The 20937-nt window shown below is 29.6% G+C and overlaps 1 protein-coding gene across 1 annotated transcript in view; it reads right to left on the bottom strand.

Moving 5' to 3' along the window:
- The window catches only part of LOC106463161 (collagen alpha-1(XI) chain-like), a 70328-nt gene that overhangs the window by 39932 nt on the left and 9459 nt on the right, over positions 1-20937 (bottom strand). The window contains exons 7-25 of the mRNA XM_022390593.1: positions 15725-15769; positions 14815-14868; positions 14409-14453; positions 14055-14108; positions 12806-12850; positions 12017-12070; positions 11381-11425; positions 10630-10683; positions 9996-10040; positions 9663-9770; positions 8401-8454; positions 8077-8130; positions 7285-7338; positions 3378-3422; positions 2830-2883; positions 1943-2041; positions 1604-1657; positions 1151-1204; positions 247-300 (exon numbers count right to left, since the gene is read on the bottom strand). Coding sequence (XP_022246301.1) covers positions 247-300; positions 1151-1204; positions 1604-1657; positions 1943-2041; positions 2830-2883; positions 3378-3422; positions 7285-7338; positions 8077-8130; positions 8401-8454; positions 9663-9770; positions 9996-10040; positions 10630-10683; positions 11381-11425; positions 12017-12070; positions 12806-12850; positions 14055-14108; positions 14409-14453; positions 14815-14868; positions 15725-15769 — 1071 coding nt within the window. The remainder of the gene's footprint in view (positions 1-246; positions 301-1150; positions 1205-1603; positions 1658-1942; positions 2042-2829; positions 2884-3377; positions 3423-7284; positions 7339-8076; positions 8131-8400; positions 8455-9662; positions 9771-9995; positions 10041-10629; positions 10684-11380; positions 11426-12016; positions 12071-12805; positions 12851-14054; positions 14109-14408; positions 14454-14814; positions 14869-15724; positions 15770-20937) is intronic.

Here is a 20937-nt window from a genome sequence, read left to right as displayed (position 1 = left end):
TATAAAGATTGTATTGTTTCAAAGTTAAAAAACTAAAAAAGTAACTTTAATTAATATTGATTCTTAACAAGAAGTGTGGAAAATCAGATACAAGACTTCCATCCTACTTCTTAACTGTAAACGAAAATTTTTTCTTTGCAAACATATTTATAAAATTAAAATTGCAAAGAAAATCTAGCTGGTATATAAACTAAATACTAAATAGATATTTAAAATACAAAATAGGAGAACAGTCACTTAACATACTGGAGTTCCAGGAAGTCCTGTATCCCCAGAAGGGCCTGGCTCTCCTGCTGGTCCCTAAATAAATACAAAAAAAAAATTAGTTATGTAACAAGGGAAACTGATGAACAGAAACTGTAAGAGAGCATAAAATTCACACTGATTAAAAAGTGGTACGATACAGAGTATAAAAGCTTAAGGGTTACCTACACATTAATTAATATAGTTAAGTGGAATACTATATAAGCTATGTACTTTTACATCACCCTGTTAAAATAGATATATACTGTTGTTTGGTTGTTAAAAATTAAAAATAAATAATTAAAAATATTTACTCTATGCATACATACATAATTTGTTTGCACGGTCTTATCACAGGAAGACTGACATACTTTTTTAATTATCTTTAAAACTTACTACTTTTCACATGTTCTTCTCTACTTTTGTGTTAATCTGACAAAATTAGACTTGCATCAATTTCAGGGAAAAAAATCTGGTAAAACTGTCTGTTGCTAAATTAAAAATTTCTTAAGAATATTGTTTAGAAGAACTAACTGACTACTTAGAATGATTAAATATATTCTAGTCTAGTGTAATGAGTGTGTTTTAAGGTAAAAAATAAGATTCATAAAAAGTATAAAACAGAAAAGTGTTTTCTTTTAAGTTTAACTTTTTTATTTTTTAGAATGAAGCAAGAAAGTATGATCCAAGGTTTATAAAGACAATATGTTTGGTATTGTTTTTAAACCTCTTACCTGTATACAAATACACATATTATACAGCTACAGACTGGCATTTCACTCAAACATAATTGCATCTTTGTAGAATTATAGGTATATCATGCAAATTTTGGAATTCTAAATTTAGTGATAGACAAGAAAAAATGAGCAACACATATTTCAATAATACTGAAGTTTTCTAGCTTTACCTGTGGTCCAACAACACCAGGTGGGCCAGGTGGTCCATGAGGCCCAGGTTCTCCCTTTGAAGTAAAAGAAATTATCTGTCATTATAAACCTCCTTTGTATGTAACTTATTTAGTCCTACTGACAACCAAGCTGGTCTGTTTTAAAGACTTAAAAGAAAATTAATGTATATGAGAAACACAGTATAGTATAATCACATGTGTAATATTAAAATATTGGTGGTAACATTTTTATATGTATAATTATGGAAACATTCATAATACAAAAACATCTTCTGAACATATACACTTATTTATACATTTTACATCAAGATAATTTGAGGCAAAAAATTTATGAATTAAGCAAAAATTCAGAAAATACACCTAATAAAGTTTACATAAGTTTTGTAAAATTTTTAATAATTAAACATTTTTCTAGTAATATGAAGAAGAAAACACAAAAATAACTTCGCTTACTGGAGGTCCTCGTTCTCCAGACTGTCCTGGAAGTCCATTTTTACCGGATGGTCCCTGAAGATGAACAGGTGGAAGAGAGAGAGGTTTAAGTAAACAAAGAAATACAATCTTATTGATTACAATGCAACACTTGGTTAGAAATCTAAAAACCCATTTTTTTTCTATCTATAGATAAAAAAATATTTGTATAGTTGTATCATAAACAAAAAGTGAATGGCACACTGATGCAGTTATAGATTTAGTTCTAGTTTGTATTTTTGCTTTTACAATAATTATTTTATTTTGTTTATGTTATTACAATAAATATCCATAAATAAATAAAAATGTATTTCCTCTTACTGGAGGTCCACGAGGGCCAGCAAAACCTCGTGGTCCTACTGGCCCTTGGGGTCCTCTTTCTCCCTGTGAACCTGCTGGTCCAGGTTCTCCTATACTACCCTAAAACAAAAGAAGAAAAATAAAGTTTTTGATCAAACTTTATACAATACAACCCTAATCCACAAATAAGCTGCATTTGATAATCATGTACTTTCCTTATATTTTAAGAAAAATATCAATACCTTTCTAGGTAGTTGTTATACCACAATCAAAGATAGTGTTTTTTTTTTGCAAGATATAATTCTTTCGTCTTTAAAATAAATGTAACTAAAATGGGATTCTAAGGCAAAACGGTCTGACCAACTGCTAACCATGCAACATAATTCAAGCAATACACAAATAATTTTTTTTAGAAAAATTAATACATTTAAGTATTCTCTCTGTATTTGTTGATTTTTAAATAACACTTATATAAATATAAAAGTTAAAAATTACAAAAACATTTAAAACTTCCAAAGAAATAAAACAATATTTATTTTAAATATGTCTTATAATTACATTATAGTCATATAATAACTTACTTTCTTTTCTATATTTTGCCATGATTCTCTACATATAACACATGTATTCACTAAAAAGCCTCTATTATAAGGGTATTACTGTAAATACAGTTGTTGTTTAGAATCTCTACTCTGTAAACACTATTATTCTATTCTATTTACGGAACTGCGTGCTCTAGTTATAATGCAGACAGTAGAATAATGTATTAAATACTGCAAGAGTTGATATGTTCATAACACTACATATTTATTTATAAGTTCAAAATACAGTAAGCCTGAACATAGTTATATGACTTTAAATAAGACGACTATCAACAAAATGTCTTACAAAAGAAGTTACTTTGATACCTTTCCTCCTCGTGGACCCCTCTTTCCTCGGCTACCTCTTCGGCCTCTGTTTCCCTATATAGAATAAGCATGTTTATAGTAAAGACGTTTTCTTTAACAAGTTACAGCAAAATAAGATAACTTAAGAAAAGGTAAGTTATTAAACTATTTTCTTCATGTGCTGAAGATATGATTTGCTGTAAACTCCACTATAACTTAACATAAATTTCTTAAGCACAGGTGATATAATTAGCTAATGATAAAAATTTTGTTAATGATACTGCCTAAATATTCAATTCTATTTACAAGCATTCAAAAATAAATGTGGAAGCACATTTCAAATATAAGATGTTTAACCTTTTAAGCAATAAACAGAGTTAGTGCTTCAATCGTGAATAGTAACCAAAATAATAAATTTATGAAAACAAAGCTCTAAAACAGTGAGAGTTACCAAATTAACTAAATCTGATCCTCAGTTTCATATTTCTATAACAGTACCATATAAAACAAACTAAAACTTAACCAAACAAATATCTTTCACTGTGTTACAGAATGAAACTACAACATACTCTAGGTCCTGGTTCCCCTCGTTCTCCAGGTGGGCCCAACAGACCCTGGAAATTAAATATATAAATGTTTTTAGAACTAAAATATAAATCTTAATCACAATATATATATGGATTCACAAACAAAAATGTCTTTACTAAGTATAAATGCCCTGATCAATAGAGGGCAGGACTATAAGCTGATAGTTCCATACTGATATCATAAAAAAACACATTCATATAATCAGATTTGTGTTTCTAAACATGGATCAGTCAAGTTGATTGTGTATATACTTCTACTGACATAAAAAATAAAATAAAAAAAGGATAATCTGAACTGCACTTTTGAAAAAGAAATGCCATCCACTTAATTTTGTTAACTTTTACAAACCCAAAACAGAAACTGCAACTTTCTGGTAATTAATGCAACAGAACTATTACATCAAACATAATGTGATATTTCTGATTGTGATTAGTCTTTTAGCTTTGCTGTTTATTAGAAACTTCTGTAATTCCTCGAAAAGAAACTATTTACTACATAATTTTTTATAAAGCTGTTAGTTTCTTTATCAATAAATGATCTATTATTTGTGATCAAGATAATATTTAGTTTTAATTTTCCATAACATAGCTCAGTAGACAATATTTTTGTTATTTATGGTCAAAGTACTTTTCATTAATAATATGAAAAGGCAATGTGTAAATATCTTAAATAAGGAGACCAACCACATAAAAAAAAATTTTAAGCCATTTTAGATCAATATGAAAAAGAACACAAATATACATGGAAAACATTAAGTGGTTAAAATTACATGATTAAAATTTTTTTTAGTTAAAGCACTGGCAAGCCTAATATACATATTACCACGTATCAGTGTCCTGGTCAATATGTGGTACATTCAGGTAAAAATGAGTTAACATTAAAGCAATGGAATAGTTTTTCTGAATGACAGCAGATTCTACAAGATATTTATTATCAAGTAAGTTTGAATTTCTCTGTATACCTGAATTGATATGAACCAAATAAAGTGACTTGACACAATGCAAAGCATGAATAAGTAATCTTTATTATAACACTAACAGTGTGTACTCAGACATGGGACAGTCACCTGTCCTGGATTGACAGATGTTGTTTCTCTAAAGTGACTTCTTTAAAATAGCATACCAGACTCTTTAAATTCAAATAACACTGGATTTCTCTGAGCAGCTAGCACTACCCATGTGACTGGTCATTCCCTTTCAAGCAAAGAGACCATAACCTCAACATACCACCTGACCCACCACTGAAAAGGTATTATGCCAAGAGAACAAAACAAACTTAATGGTCTTCCTTACCACGAATTATGTGATAATTGACAAAATTCAGGGTAACTGACAAACTTAGAATAATACTATATTCAAATAAGAGAACATAGTACGTTTACATGAAAAAAAAACAAAAAACACTTTTTTCAACTGCAAATTCTAACATTACTTGCATAGAAGCTGCCGTCACATCTAACCATAACTGACTAACATCATCAGATCACACTCATATCCATAGCAAACAGGGATAGCACTATAATGTAACACATTGATATTAAAAAATATCTTGAGAGTATGAAATTCTTGCTGGTTAATATTATACAACATATTAGTCTATTTTAGCTTTACTATTTTACTGATTCATCTCTCATACTGTATAACAATTGCAATCATTAGAACTGAATCTACAGTAGGACCTATCTTTCCGTTTTATTAACATTTCTTATTATATTGTGTTACCATTTTGGAAATATTAGTTTTAATATATTTATATTAATGTCTTGTATCTTGCAGGTCAACAAGATCTAAGGATTTCAAACTTTAAAAATACAAGTCATAATGTTATAGTGAAATCAAAAAGGCAAAGAAAAAGAATTCTTTAAGTCGAATTAATCCATACTGTAGAGTGTAGATTAATAAAAGCATCATAAAAGTTGTAGAATTTAAGATATTTAACCCTCTCATCATGGTTAGATCAAAGTGTATATGTCAGGACTTACTAGAGTTACATTCAAAATTTAATTAAACTACCTTATTATGATTGTACGTGAATAAACTTGGCATCAAACATAATTAACTAGAGGGGCACTCAGTAGAGCGCACACCTCTGCCACGCAGCATTGATCATGTTTGGCTCTCAAAAAATAAGAAAATGTTTTCGTATGTCTGCCATTATCAACAGGCACAGACCATTTTAGGTAGGATAGTGAGAAATAATATTCTACATATGTCCACCAAATTTCATCAAAATTCAATCATTTTTGTCTGAGTTATAAATCAAAAATAGTGTGAAAAATCAGTCTCCATGTTAACAGATAGGGATTTCTTGGATTTTCATGAACTTGCTGTAACCTTGACCCTCCAAAAAATAATCAATTCTGAGTTGTATCATATTCAAATGTATACCAACTTTTGTCCAAATCCACTTAGCTGTTTTTGAAAATTCATGCTGACAAACAACCACACACACAGGTAATAAATCAAATTTTAATTTAAGTTTTAAGCTCTTTATTTTATAAGGAAATATTTTTTAAAAGTCCTCAATCTCACCCTAGTATAAGAATTGCATATAACATTTACTATCTAGGTCTTCCCTCTTCTCTAATTTATGTACCACCCCTCCAGAAAGTAGAGAATTTAACATAAATTACTCCTGTCAAAGAATGATTTTTATAGCTTTCAATCTTATTTGTTTATGGAGCCATAAATTAGAAAATCAGACCCACTTTCCATGTCCTCTCTTTCACAAATTGCCACTAGTTCTCTCTATCCTTTTATACTATACTATTTATAACCAATAGAAAGCCAAAGTTTTAATCAATCAAATGACATATTATATTACATTGTTTCTTGTACATAGAGTTGTCTATTTTGCCTCTAGTTTTAAATTTTTTCGTATAGGATTCACATTGAAAAGCTTAGCTGCATTTTTAGAGTCTCTTATCGCATAGTTAGAAAGCCAGCAAAATTCTGATAGTTATAAGACATTGTTTATTTTGTGTTACTATTCAATGTTCTTAGGTGCATTAATTAATTAAATAAAAATAATTCAGTGTAGTAATACCATTAGTATAAAAAGTAGACTTACGTTTCATAGACAGTCAAGAGCAAAAATATAAGAGGGCTCAGATAAGTACTATATTTCTTGTTTTTCATGAGTATTCTTTATTTATTATTATCAAGTTAACTCAAATGTAAAAATCAGATACTTATTAGGTTAGATTAGGTAAGATGATGAAAAATAGTAATAATAATAAAAATTCTTCACTAGTTTTACTTGCAAGCAGCTCATGCATTATATAAGTCAATACAGTAATGTGAGCTACATGTTTGACAAGTGATTTAAAACTTGTGTGGTGGTTCAAAGGGCAATAAAACATTAAAATTTAAGTAGAAACAGATGTATACTATTATGAGCTTTAAGCTATTTAAGATAAGCAACTGTAATTTACTGTTACAATTTGGAGTCATTCTACAAAGAAAAAATAGGGTCAATTAAATTTATTTCATATTTTTATGGTGGTTATAAGATTGGGCAAATTGATCAAATGCATGAAAGTTAAGGTAGAGAAAATAACAGATAAAACATAAAATTTTACTCAAAAACAATATTTGATATTTAGAAAGTTTTAGAGATTACTCATATGAAATTTGACAATTTTCAGAGGAAGAAAAGTATTTTTAATCTTAACATGCCAATAGCGAGAGGGATAGGCACCAACTACACTGCAGTTTGGTTAATAAAAGATAAATAATATAATTGTTATTAACTGATTCTTTCTTTCTATTTATTTATTCATCCTTTTTTTAACTCAAATATAAAAACAGAATTTACTCAAAGTGAAAAAATATAAGAAACAAAAATTAAAATTCAATAAAACAATTTAAAGTAGCTTGAAACACTTACAATTTCACCCTTTTGTCCTTTGTCACCTGGTTTTCCTCCAGAGCCTTTCTCACCCTACGAAGAAAAAATTAATAAATTAGAAATACCAGTAAGCTTTGAAAAGTTTTTTTCAGAATAATCAGTAAGAATTGAAAACGTTTATGATTTTTAACTTTAAAACATATCCTGTCATTTTTGTTTTTATAATGAGTTTAACCATGTTCAAGTTACTTTTACTGCATATGCTTCAGTTAAATTTATTTGTCATTATGAGTAAGTTATGTAATATCAACAAAAATACTATCAAACTAAGTTATAAAAATACAAAACAATATTATAAAGCATGAATTAAAACACTATTTAATATAAAGGACCTGACATTTTCTGCAGACTCTAATTTAGACTGTCATTTTTGTTTCTTAGTTTGGTAGATTTGAGCAAGAAAGAGCCTAAGTATTTACATAAATGAAAAATGATATTCTTATACAAAAATAATACAGTGCAATCAGGTTCAAGGTATCTTTTTATTTTACAGTAAAAGTTATTTGACAGATTTGAGCAAGAACAAGCCTATGTGTTTACACACCTGAAAGATGCTATTTGTAAAAATTAAAAAACTGTATTTTACAGTTTAATGATCATATATTGTTAAAAAACGTCTTCATATTTGGCATCACTCAGTCAACAATAGAAATAATGTATGTAGTAAGAAACACTACCTTCAATAGGCCAAGTTTACACGATTGATTAAATTTTAAAAACTATTAAATATACAACCTACATTCATAAAATATTATTAAGAAAAACACTCACCTTACTACCAGTCGAACCTGGATAACCAGGAAATCCTGGTATTCCCATTTTACCCTGAAAAATATCAAAAAGCTATATGTAATAACTAAATAAAAATACTAACTAACAATATAACATAAAACAATCTACATTTTCAATACAAATCATACTTAATATTTACATCAGCTTTACCAAATTAAATAGGATATTTTCTATGATTTAAACATACCAAAATGATCATTTAAAATGTTCAAGTTCTTGCATCAACTTTTAAATTGATCTTGAGTTCAATCAAAACTACCTATGAATGCTTAGATTCATAATAAATATCAAAGCAAAACTTACTTTCTCTCCAGGTGGCCCTGGTGGTCCCATTTCTCCTCGGGGACCAGCAATTCCCTTAGTAAAGCAATAGTATGTAGTTAATGATAAGAAAGAAACTGAAGAGAGATAACTGTATTGTTAATTACTGTCCAACATTTTCATAGAATCTACAATTAAACTTTTAAGTAGTTTTTAAGCTTCAACAGTGGTTTTCACATGTTGCAAAATATATTAAAAAATACAAAGCAATGCAAGTTTTAAAAATTAAAAAGCTACTGAGATGATTTAATTTTTCTTTTGAAAATGTTTCAGTGGTGTAATCTACAAAGTTGAATTGTAATTATACATATTTACAAATTTAGCATTTCATTATATGTGTTCACATAAGCATTAAATAATTCCATTACTGACAATTTTCAACCCTTCATATAATAAGCATATCTCAACCACAAAAAAAAGATTTTTAGCTTTACATTTTTCTGCCTTTTAAATTTACATGTTGTTATTTAAAAAGCTAATGATACCAAGTCAACCAAAATTTTAAATGCATATACTTGTTACTCATGGAATAACAAAACTAAATGTGAAAGACCAATATTATTGACTAGCAGAGACCTGCAAAACATTCACAGCCAAATTAGTATCTTTATTGCAACAGTACTTCTTTAAATACAGGATTTCTAGAGTAATACAAAAAAATTACTAATCATAGACACTGAAATCTACAAGTCCACTTGTCTTAGTCCTAACATTAGTTAAGCCTTTATTAAGTACAGCCTATATTAGATAAAGACATAAATTAACACTGTAACTTGAGTACGTTTTTTGCTTTAGTTCAGTTAGGGCTAAACCTTACCACACTTAATACTATCAATAATTAATCTTCTAATATTATTGTATGACCTAAAATTAGACCTTTTTAAAACTCTGATAAGCCTTTAATATGTTGTATAAAATGTCTACTAAAGTCTATTTATGTCCTTTCTGGTGTAACTCAATGATTTAACAAAGATACGTTTTCAAATTGCAAAAAAGGTGCACTTTTTTGTACATTTTAGTCCAATATATATATCTTTAATTTTCGATCAATCATAGACTACTCATTTCTAATTGACAGGAAACCAAACTACTTAAATTATGTAATAAGTTACTATGACATCATTGCGTGACTGAGAGACAGGCAGACAGATACAAACTGTATTTTATAGTATTAGATTACTTTTTAATAGAACTGTGTGATACACATTTTAAAATAAAAGCTCTTGCAATGTATTGATACATACTTTGGGGCCTTCAGGACCCTCTATTCCAGGCATTCCATCTGGTCCCTTTAAACCTACAACTCCCTTATGACCCTGATCTCCTTTCTCTCCACTTGGTCCCTGTGAACCCTGGGATATAAAATATCAATTATTGTTACTAACTTCATTTGTATGCATCTGTTTATATAAATATCTATATTTACTAAATGCACATCTTCACATTCCTTATTTAAACAACTCTATTAGTTATCTTTCCTTGCCATTTCTTAACAAACTTCTTAAAAATGAAATAGTATTTAATACAAAAAGAAACAAATAGTAAAAAGTTAATAAGATAGTGTAAGTGTATGATACCTTGTCTCCTTTCTCTCCCATCAAGCCACGGGCTCCTTGGTCACCCTGAAAGAAGTTGTAAGCTTTGAAAACTATGATACTGCAGTATATTCTGTGATTAGAAAAGTTAGTTTCTAAGTTGGTTATGAATTTCACACAAAGCTACATGGGGGCTATCTGCACTAGCCGCCCCTAATTTAGCAGTAATAGGCTACAGGGAAGGCAGCTACTCACTACCACCGACCACTAACTATTGGGCTACTCTTTTACCAACAAATAGTGGGATTGACCATTACATTATAACACCCCCACAGCTGAAAGGGCGAGCATGTTTGGTGGGACAGGGATTTGAACCCGAGACCCAAATACCATTGCAAATTTTTATATATCTATATATGACTCAAAAGTTTACACAAATGTATGAGCAGTAAATAGTTTCTTTTAGTTAAAATATGCTTAAATAATACAAGTAAAAACGTGTGGAAATCTTTTAGTACTTTTTTAAATTTAAATTTTTTAAACAATTATAACTAATACATTAATGACAAAACAAATTATTCTGAATGCTATATAACATTTATCAATAAACCAACAATAATTAAAAAACATACTGTGATAATGTAACGAGTTATAATAACAATATTCATCTTTTTACCTTAACACCACGCTGACCAGAAAATCCCATTGGGCCTTGAGTACCTGGTTGACCCTATTAATAAAAAAGTAACTTTATTTGTTAACTCATTCTAGCCCTTTCATAGAAATGTGATAGTAAATAATAGTACGTGTGAGTGTGTGTAGAGGGCAATAAAACAAGTTTAAATACTTAACAGTCACCAACTGAGTGCTAATAAATTTTGGAAAGTAAAGAATAAGAAATTATTTTACATTTTAATTATAATAAATTTGAAAATGGTAAATTATCAGTCAGATTTTGTTCAGAAATCTTTCTTGGAGGCTGATTTCTACATAGTTACAATTATCAGAAATACTCAAAATTTATGAGTACAAAGGTGTCTGGGTATTACCAAAGTCATTTATTACAACCATGTGTAACAAGGAAATAAATTTTTCAAAAACAATTTTTATATTTATCCAAACTGATCCCACATTAGAAAGTCTCACTATTTCCAAATACTTGTAAAACAATTTTCTTAAAAAGAGATAAATACTTTTATACTATTATTTTCTAATGCTTCTACCAAAATAGTAACAATTGTACATCATTTTCAGTTTATCTATTAGAATAAATTCTCAAATATCGAAATTTTTACCTAGTCTCTAGCTTTGTTTCATGGTGATTCATCTTAATCCATACTGTTGTAATAACAGCAAGTTAATATTGCTCCTTTGTGATGCACCAACAATTAGATCTAAATGGAAATTGTAAAAACAACTCTACTTACCCTATCTCCCTTGGCTCCATTATTCCCAGGATTCCCTGGGTGACCCTATAGGTTATATATAAAGAACAGAACTTTTAATAGATAACTGTATTTTTTTTTCATATTAATATGTTTCACATTGGAGATTAAAATAGTTCAGATTTGTTTCACTATAAAAACTCACTATATCCACATACTGAATACTATAACCTAGTGTTTGACATGATTATTTTGACTGACCTTAATTTTTTTAAAAAAAGAGATGACTTTAGCTAACAGTTACTGATATTTAAGCTAACAGTTAGCAATATCTTTATCACTACCTGTAAACTGTAATGTGAATTTAAGAAAATTATCACACGTGAAATTTTTAATGCACCTTATTCATTTTAGTTTTGTATTATGTGCAATAACATATACACATAACATGTAATTACAGCGAGAAACTTAATAAACTTAATATCTTTATGTATAAAAATATGCAATCTTCTTTCTTATGATGCACTCATAAAGTTCCACATAGGAACACAGCAAAAATATACAACATGAAACAGGTTGTAACAATTAAAACAAGTGTATCTGCATGCTACGATAGAAAATTATTATTAATCTCAAAATTTATCTGTGCATCCAGTGTGAAGTACATTTTTAACTTACTGGAAGTCCATCTGCTCCTGGAAGTCCAGGAAGTCCAGGTTTACCCCTTGGACCCTAATAATTAAAAATAAATTTATCTTACGACTTCCTCAGTGCAAAAACAAAAACTGAGTAATGGAAAGTAAATTACAAATATTTTAAAAAGGTAAACACACATACTAGTGTAATGTAGACTATAACTAGAAGAAAACATCACCAATATCAGGTTAAAAAGACTAAAAGTAATTCAACAGAAAATATATTAGAAAATGGAATAAAAGCATGAACTGCTAGTTGTGATACACCTAATTAGGAAACTGAATTACAACTAATCACATCTTGGCTAACGAAAGAATCTTCAGAAGAATCTGAGAAAAAAACAGTTAATTTAATGTGTTTAAATACACGTTATGTGTAATGGCAGAGATATATTAACTTACAGCAAATCTTCTATCATTGCACTAAACAAAACAAATCAAATAATTCATACCAATTAACATTTAAATGTAATACAACAATGATAACATCTTAAAATCTTTCTAATCACACACATATATTTATCAAATCATTTTAAAATGTACTAGTATTTCATTACTAAATTATATTAATTATGCTTTACACAAAACAGAAATAATCATTTTGAAACATACGATTAGCATACTGATCAATCAAATTAATATTTTTATACTACAATACTGTGTTTCCATTTGTATCAAAAATGTGTCAAATGACAATTACTTCAACAAAATTTAAATTGTTTCCAACAGAACGTTATACACTGAAAATGAATAAAGATTGAACATTACTTACTGAAAGACCCTGTGGACCTAGGGGTCCTTGTGGTCCTGGTGGACCCTATCAGAAACCCATTTTATACAATTATTATCATTATAAAAACAAATATCTCCTTTCTGATATTTGGATATAATTATAAAACAAGTTACTAAAATTACTACAACTAAACTTTGAGGACACATTACTACTAGTCTGATACAAGATAATACTACTGAACATGAAATAACTGCTGGTTTGATATCAAATATTACTTCTTAGTATATTATTACTCGTAATCAAATGTAGATTACAGTTCAGTTTCCTTTGCTCGAGGATTTTCTACATATCTAATGAGGTAATATTATTAATCTCATTGTCAGTTTAACATTTCATACATATATTACTTTCATTAAACTTCCTCATTGCTGATAAGAATAATGAACCAAACTATACAATAATGCATAAACCTACAAAATAATGCACCAAACTAAACAATGAATCAAATCACACAATAATGCATAAACCTACAAAATAATGCATCAAACACATAATAATGTATTAAAACTACAGAATAATTAATCAAACTACACAATAATGTTTTAAACTACAGAATAATTAATCAAACTACACAATAATGTATTAAACTACAGAATAATTAATCAAACTACACAATAATGTTTTAAACTACAGAATAATTAATCAAACTACACAATAATGTATTAAACTACAGAATAATTAATCAAACTTACACATAAGATCAACTATTACCAGGTGTTTGCTGGCAAATATTAATTTTATTAATTGCACTTACCTTAAAGGTTTTATTTATTGGGATTAACTATTTACTCATGTACAAACATACTTTACATACAAAACAATTCAACAATCAGAGATAGCCATGTTCTCTAAATTGTTTTCTACAATTTTTTTCAGTTAAACATGTTTCAATATATATGGATTACTACAATAGTAATAAAAGAACACAATATTGTGTATAGCAACTAGTGAAAAACCACAGTAAATGGAACAACGTGAAACTGAAGATGATGCACAAATGTGTCAAAACTAGTTTCTCTGATATCAGACTTCTGACAGTTTGTTCCGTTTACTGTGGTTTTTCACTAAACAAGCTAATATTATAGTGTATTATTGCTGTTAATATAACAACAGTAAACAAATATAAATTATTATGTTTCCAGTGGCTTAGTTTAACTTACAGCTGTAGATCATTATGTTTTGAATGAATTTACATAAACTTATAATAACAAATAGGATGACACACTACCATTGGTCCAGGTGATCCTGTACTTCCAGGTTGACCTGGCTGACCAGCTGGACCCTTGAAAGAGGAGAAAAAAAAGAGTATTAGAAAATATTTTACACAACATATCGTGTATAGCTAGTAAATAATGGTAATAATTTATGTAAAAGTATTGAGTATCCAAGGCACTAGCACTTCCAAGTATTAAGTTGTGAATGCAAAAAGAAAAATCACTGTTGAGAAGTAGAAATATATTAAACTGAGAAATAACACCATTAAGACGTATTTATGTTTTTTTTGTTTTTTCTGGTGGTTTGTATACTACATTACACACACACAGTAAAGCTTAACATTCCAATTTCAATTGCAATTTCATACCTCTTTTCCTTTTGGTCCAACTGGGCCTTCTGAGCCTGGAATGCCCTAAAAAAGTAACAATTACAACAGTTAGTGAACAGAAATTTCTTTCATAACCCACACACGTACAATGCTAGATTGCACGTGGCCTTTAATAAACAATTATGTACAATCCAAGTTAACTCACAAAAACAGTTACTATTCAGATTATATTTAGTTGGATTAAAAATAATGACATAGCTAGATATTAAGTTGCTACATCTAACAATTTTTTTTGATATTTTAAAAAACAAACACAGACTGTTTTAGTAGCTGCATATCTTTCTGTAATTGTCACACATATAGTCAAAGGTAATAACAAACAGAGAAAAAACATTAAGGTCTAAATAAGATCCAGTTTTCTAAATGTCACAACTTATCTACTCACAGGAGGTCCTGACAGACCAGGAAACCCTCTTGGACCAGGAAATCCTCTTGGACCCTAGAAAAAAAAAGATACCTAAAATGTCCAGATTCCAGTCTTTAGTGAAGGCAAATTTAAATAAATTACATAATTCTATTACATTACAAATATTCTTCGAAAATAATACCATGTATAAAGGGTAAATATTATTCTTAACTGTTCAGTTATATGGATTTCAAACCTGATACAGTTGTCTATCTATATGCCAAGAAACAAGTAGTGGAAAAAAATGAATTCAGAGAATGGTGGATGATAAGTTACTAAAAAATGCAACAGTGAAACATTATACATGCTTGTGTAAAAATGTAATGTGAAACATTATACACACTTGTGTAAAAATGTAAATGTGAAACATTATACACACTTGTGTAAAAATGTAAATGTGAAACATTATACACACTTGTGTAAAAATGTAATGCAAAACAGCAACTCATTCATTCATATGGCTTTTGTTCTGTTGTTCAATTCTCCATTACTATCTTTTAAAAAACTGTCTGAAAAGACCAACACACCAAACACTGAAGCTCAGTATGTCATTTAATGTGAATTTTTGATGTGTATGTGTGAAATTCAAATACATAAACCTTACTGTCTGCTGTTAACAAGGGAGTTATGAATGTGCATGTATTGTATTTTTTTTACATTTGTACAGATTTTTGTTAAATCACTGTTTACATGCAAATAGTTTCAACAAACACAGACATAAAATGAATAAATTACTTGGAAGGTATTGTAATGCTTAAACTTTCTCATATTTTGTAAACTAAATCAATAATTAAGAAAAAAAATACAAAACTGACACTTTTAGTCACTTATAAACTATTTTTATGCAATAATTCCTGCATAATATTTCCACACTTTTCCTAAAACATACCATCTCTCCAGGAATTCCAGGTAATCCTTGTTGCCCTTCATCTCCCTAAATAAAACAACTATTTCAGTAAATACTTTTCAAAACAGATATTTTAAGAAGCTCATCAACATTTTTTTAAAGTTCTCCCTTTGTAATACAAATAAACTTTTTTCCCTAAAACATATCAAAGAATTTATCTTTACAAAATAAATCTACTGAAAGTCCTTCCTATAATTTTTCAAATTTTTACAATATCTCTTCACTATTGGAGAAGTTTTTTAGGAATCTAATTATCAAAGAAAACCACTAACAAGGGCAGAATCAATAGTTTACACATTATAAGCAAGTCTCCCACATGAAGCAACAGAATAAAGCAAAAAATTGTTATTACATCAGTTGATAACTACACAAACTCTGTGAATTTCATCTTAAGGAGCATAAAGGTAATAAATATAACAGAATATGACAGAGAAGTCAACATTTGTCATGTCATTTTAACAATTAACTACACATAAGCTTTTTATTTGATTAAAAACCTTTACCAAATTGAATAAAAGTCATATTTTGTATGTTATTCTCCATAAAAAAAAACATTTTACATAAGATCAAACTTGAAATACTACCTTCTGTCTTAGAACTTATACTTCTTTATTGTTGATTATAGGGTTCTATTTTATACATACAGTCAGTTTCAACCTGATTGATATTCAACATATCTATTGCAATAGTTACCATTTCTAGCTACAAGTTTTAAAAACACAGCAAAAACTGGTAAAGATTTATCGGTGACCCATGACCTAACCTATCATAATGGCTAGGTAACAATATTCATGATCATAATAAATATAGATTATTTTGAATAAATAATAAGTTATTTTATTTTTTTACATTGTTTTAATATGATAACCATAATGATAATAATAATGTTCAATACAGAACAATTTGTGAAACATTCGATCGTCAGAATATTTTGCTGTCACCTTCCATACCCTCCAAACTTAACTAAGCTTACGTGATGTCTTATAGTACAAGAAAATTTTCATAGCTTTCAAACACCCATAACTTAACAGGAAGACATTTTCAGGAAAGAAAGGAATGTATATAAAAAATTCCCAGATCTCTGGTTCGTTCCCAAGCCTGCTAAACTACCCACTAAATTTTGTTGTTCTTTTCTACAGAAGCAACATCAACTCATTTTCCCAAGAAACAATAAATAGATCTCACATCACTTGATTCATTCAGTATTGATGCAAACAGAGTTTCTATAATCTGCTCTAGCCAGTGATATTTGAACTTTGCCTGTAGCTTTTCTAAAAGATGGTCTTCATCTAATCTTTTACATCACCTGTTGTGATATCATAAAAATGTGCTACATAATAATAAAATATAATAAAAAAGAAAACAAAAATCATGTGAGAAACAAAACCTTGAGAATTATAATTTAAAGGGATGGTAATTTCTTAGCAAGTATAAACCTATCCTTTGGGATGGGCAGAAAAATTCCAAATAATTTATAAACACATTATTTACAAGCAAGACCACTCACAGTTGTGCAGAAATGCAAGTTAACATTTCTTTTACATTTTTCTTTGTGAATTACGTGAAATGTTTCAAAATGTGAAAATATCAATTTTAAAATATTTTTTGGTAAAAGAACTGTTCAATTTTTATTTTTATTTAACTTTTGAAATTTGATATGTGGGCGTGCACTCGATACCTGATAAGTGTTCACAGGTATGGACAGAGTTAACTGACTTCAACATATTCCTGATGATACTCACTCTATTTTTAACTCAAGATTAATGTAAAATATGGAATTAAATTGCATATCTTGCCAGAATTAGTAAAAGGTAATCAGAAAAACCTAGCATTATCCTGATCTATCTAAACACTGTCTATAGAAATTGGCATGGAAACATTAGCAACAAAGAACAAATATCTTTGATCTTTTTTGTAACATTTAATACACAACTTTGGCTGATTATTTGAAATTCCACCAAATCTAAAAACAAATCAGAAAAAAGTCTAATAACTTAAAAACTAACTCTATACTTAACTTCTAGGTATTTTTACTTCTTTGCACACAACCAATTATTACAAAACAATAAATAACAAGGCAGTTATTACTTCTGGTGACCTTGAACTCTGTGGGATTTATGTACAACTACTGTTCAAGATAAGTTTTACCTCTATGTGACACTGATCACTATGGGATTTATACACAATTATTATTCAAGTATTATCATTTGTCTAAATTTTGAAACAATGAAGTAATATAATGATTTTTTTACCTCTACATGACCTTGCTCTTTGACTTTAATGGCATCTTGACATTTTATACTCAAATACGATGCACAGCTAGTCATGACTAGGCTTAGGAACAAAATATGCTTGCCTTAATAACCTTAGAGCTTATACTTTATAAGCTATGAACAAAGGTATAAAACGTGACCTAGTTCTGCAAAGTAAAGAAAATAGCTCAGCTGGAGTTCTAGGTAAAGTTGGCACATTATAAGTTTAGAAGTAAGTATAACTAAAACTATGGAGAAGATGGTCAATCAAAAAACCACTATATAAAGTTTAAAATTGTAAGAGGGGCTAACAGCAAAAAATAACAACACCCTTACTTGAAAATGTCCAGTGTCAAAAGATTCAAACCAACCTTAGAGATTATATATTATTTTGTGATATGTATCTCCACTGTTTTTAGTTTCAATTTCTAATTATTTTTAATCCACGACAAAACAAAGACAAAGTTACAAAGAACTAAATCTTGTAATATAATTACAAGTTTCAATTAAAAAAAGAATTCAAAAAGTACTATATTGTTGTTCTTGTAAGAGAATCAGAATACAATGCTGCACCTGATTTACTATCAATTAAAAAAACATATTATAACTAGCATTAAAATTAATTATTATAAATAAGTGTTGAAATAGTCATTTCTAAAACTTCTGTAAAAATTCTGTGTTATTGGAACAAGTTTTTTAAACATAGTATATACACTACTCACAAAAATGTTATTTTCAAAAGTTGAAGGAAAAAACAGACATTCAATACTGACAAAACTTGTTTATTACAGAGATCAGAGGTACATGCCCCCCAGTGGCACAGCAGTATGTCTGCAGACTTACAACACTAGAAACCGGGTTTCAATACCCGTGATGGGCAGAGCACAGATAGCCCATTGTGTAGCTTTGTGCTTAATTCCAAAACAAAAACACAGGTACACAATACCAAGCAAGTCAAAAAATTCATTTACAAATAACAAAAAAGAAAAATTAAAACAATAAAATTAAAATATTTGGCTGCACAAATATTAAAGAAAAAATAACTTATTAAGATGAACAAACTTAAGAAAACGAGTCTTTAGTAGCTGGTACGTCCTCCTCTATTGTTCATGACTTCTCTGTACCTGTTCCCCATACTGCTGATGACATTTCAGTTGACTTGCTGTGGCAGCATAGTCCACTCCCGGATTAGAGCAGCTCTAAGCTACTGGACTGTTGTAGGAGCAGGTTGTCTGTCTCTAAGTGCTCTCCCTAGCAAGTCCCACACATGCTCAATCGAATTTAGGTCCAGAAACTTAGTAGGCCAGTCCAGTAGCTCTATTCCTTCATCCTGAAAATATTGCTGCACGATTCTGGCAGTGTGAAAATAGGCATCATCCTGCTGATATTGGAACTCACCTCCATCAGCACCAGCACATGGGTGAATAAGAATAGCAGGATCTCATCCACGTAATATCTTGCTGCCAGAGATTCTCCATCCACCACATAGTGGTCTGTATGCCCATGCATGAAGATGCCACCCCAGACCATGATTGAGTCACCACCAAAGGCATCATGGTGGACAATATTACAGGCCCAATATTGCTCTCCTTCATATCTTGAGACCCTCATACATCGATTGCTTGAAGATGTACAGAACTTGTGCTCATCTGTGAACAGTATAGGGGTCCATTGATGAAGAGTCTAGGTGATATGTTCCTGGGCAAAAGCCAGCTAATGCCTTGGAGTAACTACAGGGGCTCTAACTGGTGTCCTTGACCCGAGATCAGCTTTATGGAGCCTGTTCCTGACTGTTGAGCATGATACACACACACACACTCAAGTGGCTTCCTGAAGTTCATTCTTTAGGACCCTAGCACTGCTGGTGCAGTTTTTAAGGGCTAAATTCCACAGATATTGGCCATCTACTGCATCTCTAGCCCTTCAGTAACCCTGGCTTGGCCTCCTAGTGTATTCTCCTGTGGCCTAATATGTGTGCCACAATATACTGACCATGGACTGTGACACCCCCATGACCTGTCCCACCTCAGTCTGAATGCAGCCCTCTTGAAGCAGTGTGACAGCTCTGCAAACTGGTTTCTAACAGCTTGCACTCTTTGTAAAAGTCAATGCAAGCAAAAAAATCCATAAGCCTAGCATTATATCAACAGCAAACATCTTTGCTAATCAATAAAAACTAGCCTTTTGCTTTACAGAATTTAGGTCCATTTTTCATAAGATTCTATTACGTAAGGAATCATTGGTGCATAAACTTGCAAACTTTAGGTAGGATTAGTGTAATCCTGTGCAATAAACATGCTACATTTGAAAGCAACTGATAACCTAACAAATATACAAATCGAAACAAACCTTATTATCTTTTAATTTTTGTCAGTAGTGTATATAATATTGTCTCATCTATTATTATTTTGCCTGATGATGGCCCAAACAAATGAGGCTGAAACACGTAGAAATAAGTCTTTGTTTTTGCAATGATAAATAATTTTGGCTTAAATGGTTTATTATTACTTTTATCAAAAGTTGAAAGTACCTTATTGATGATTTCAACAATTAATCAATTATCAAATTCCACTAATCACCTGGCTTTCACTCTGAGACACCAACGAGTTTAAGTAAGACAAAGCAGTTTCAATTATCTCTGTATACGCAATGTCTACATCACTGGTAACATTCCAAGAAAACTTAACATTGAAAATATGTACAAGGAATTGGTGGCAATACACACATCTTCAACAATTTAAGTATCACAAATATATATATATATATAGATGTCCTGTTCTATACACAAAATGTCATAAAATTGTTTTACCATCACCAAATGACTTATTATTTATTAAGGATTATTGTTTATTATATAGAATTTCCATTGTCAGTTTTTATTTGATAAGAATAAGTAAAAAAACAACCATATCTTACTAAATATATATATATATATATATATTT

This window comes from Limulus polyphemus, unplaced genomic scaffold (genome assembly GCF_000517525.1).
Source record: "Limulus polyphemus unplaced genomic scaffold, Limulus_polyphemus-2.1.2 Scaffold1340, whole genome shotgun sequence".
In the NCBI taxonomy this organism is placed as follows: Eukaryota; Metazoa; Arthropoda; class Merostomata; order Xiphosura; family Limulidae; genus Limulus; species Limulus polyphemus.
The sequence above is the reverse complement of the archived record's forward strand: the minus strand, read 5'-3'. Positions and strand labels throughout refer to the sequence as shown.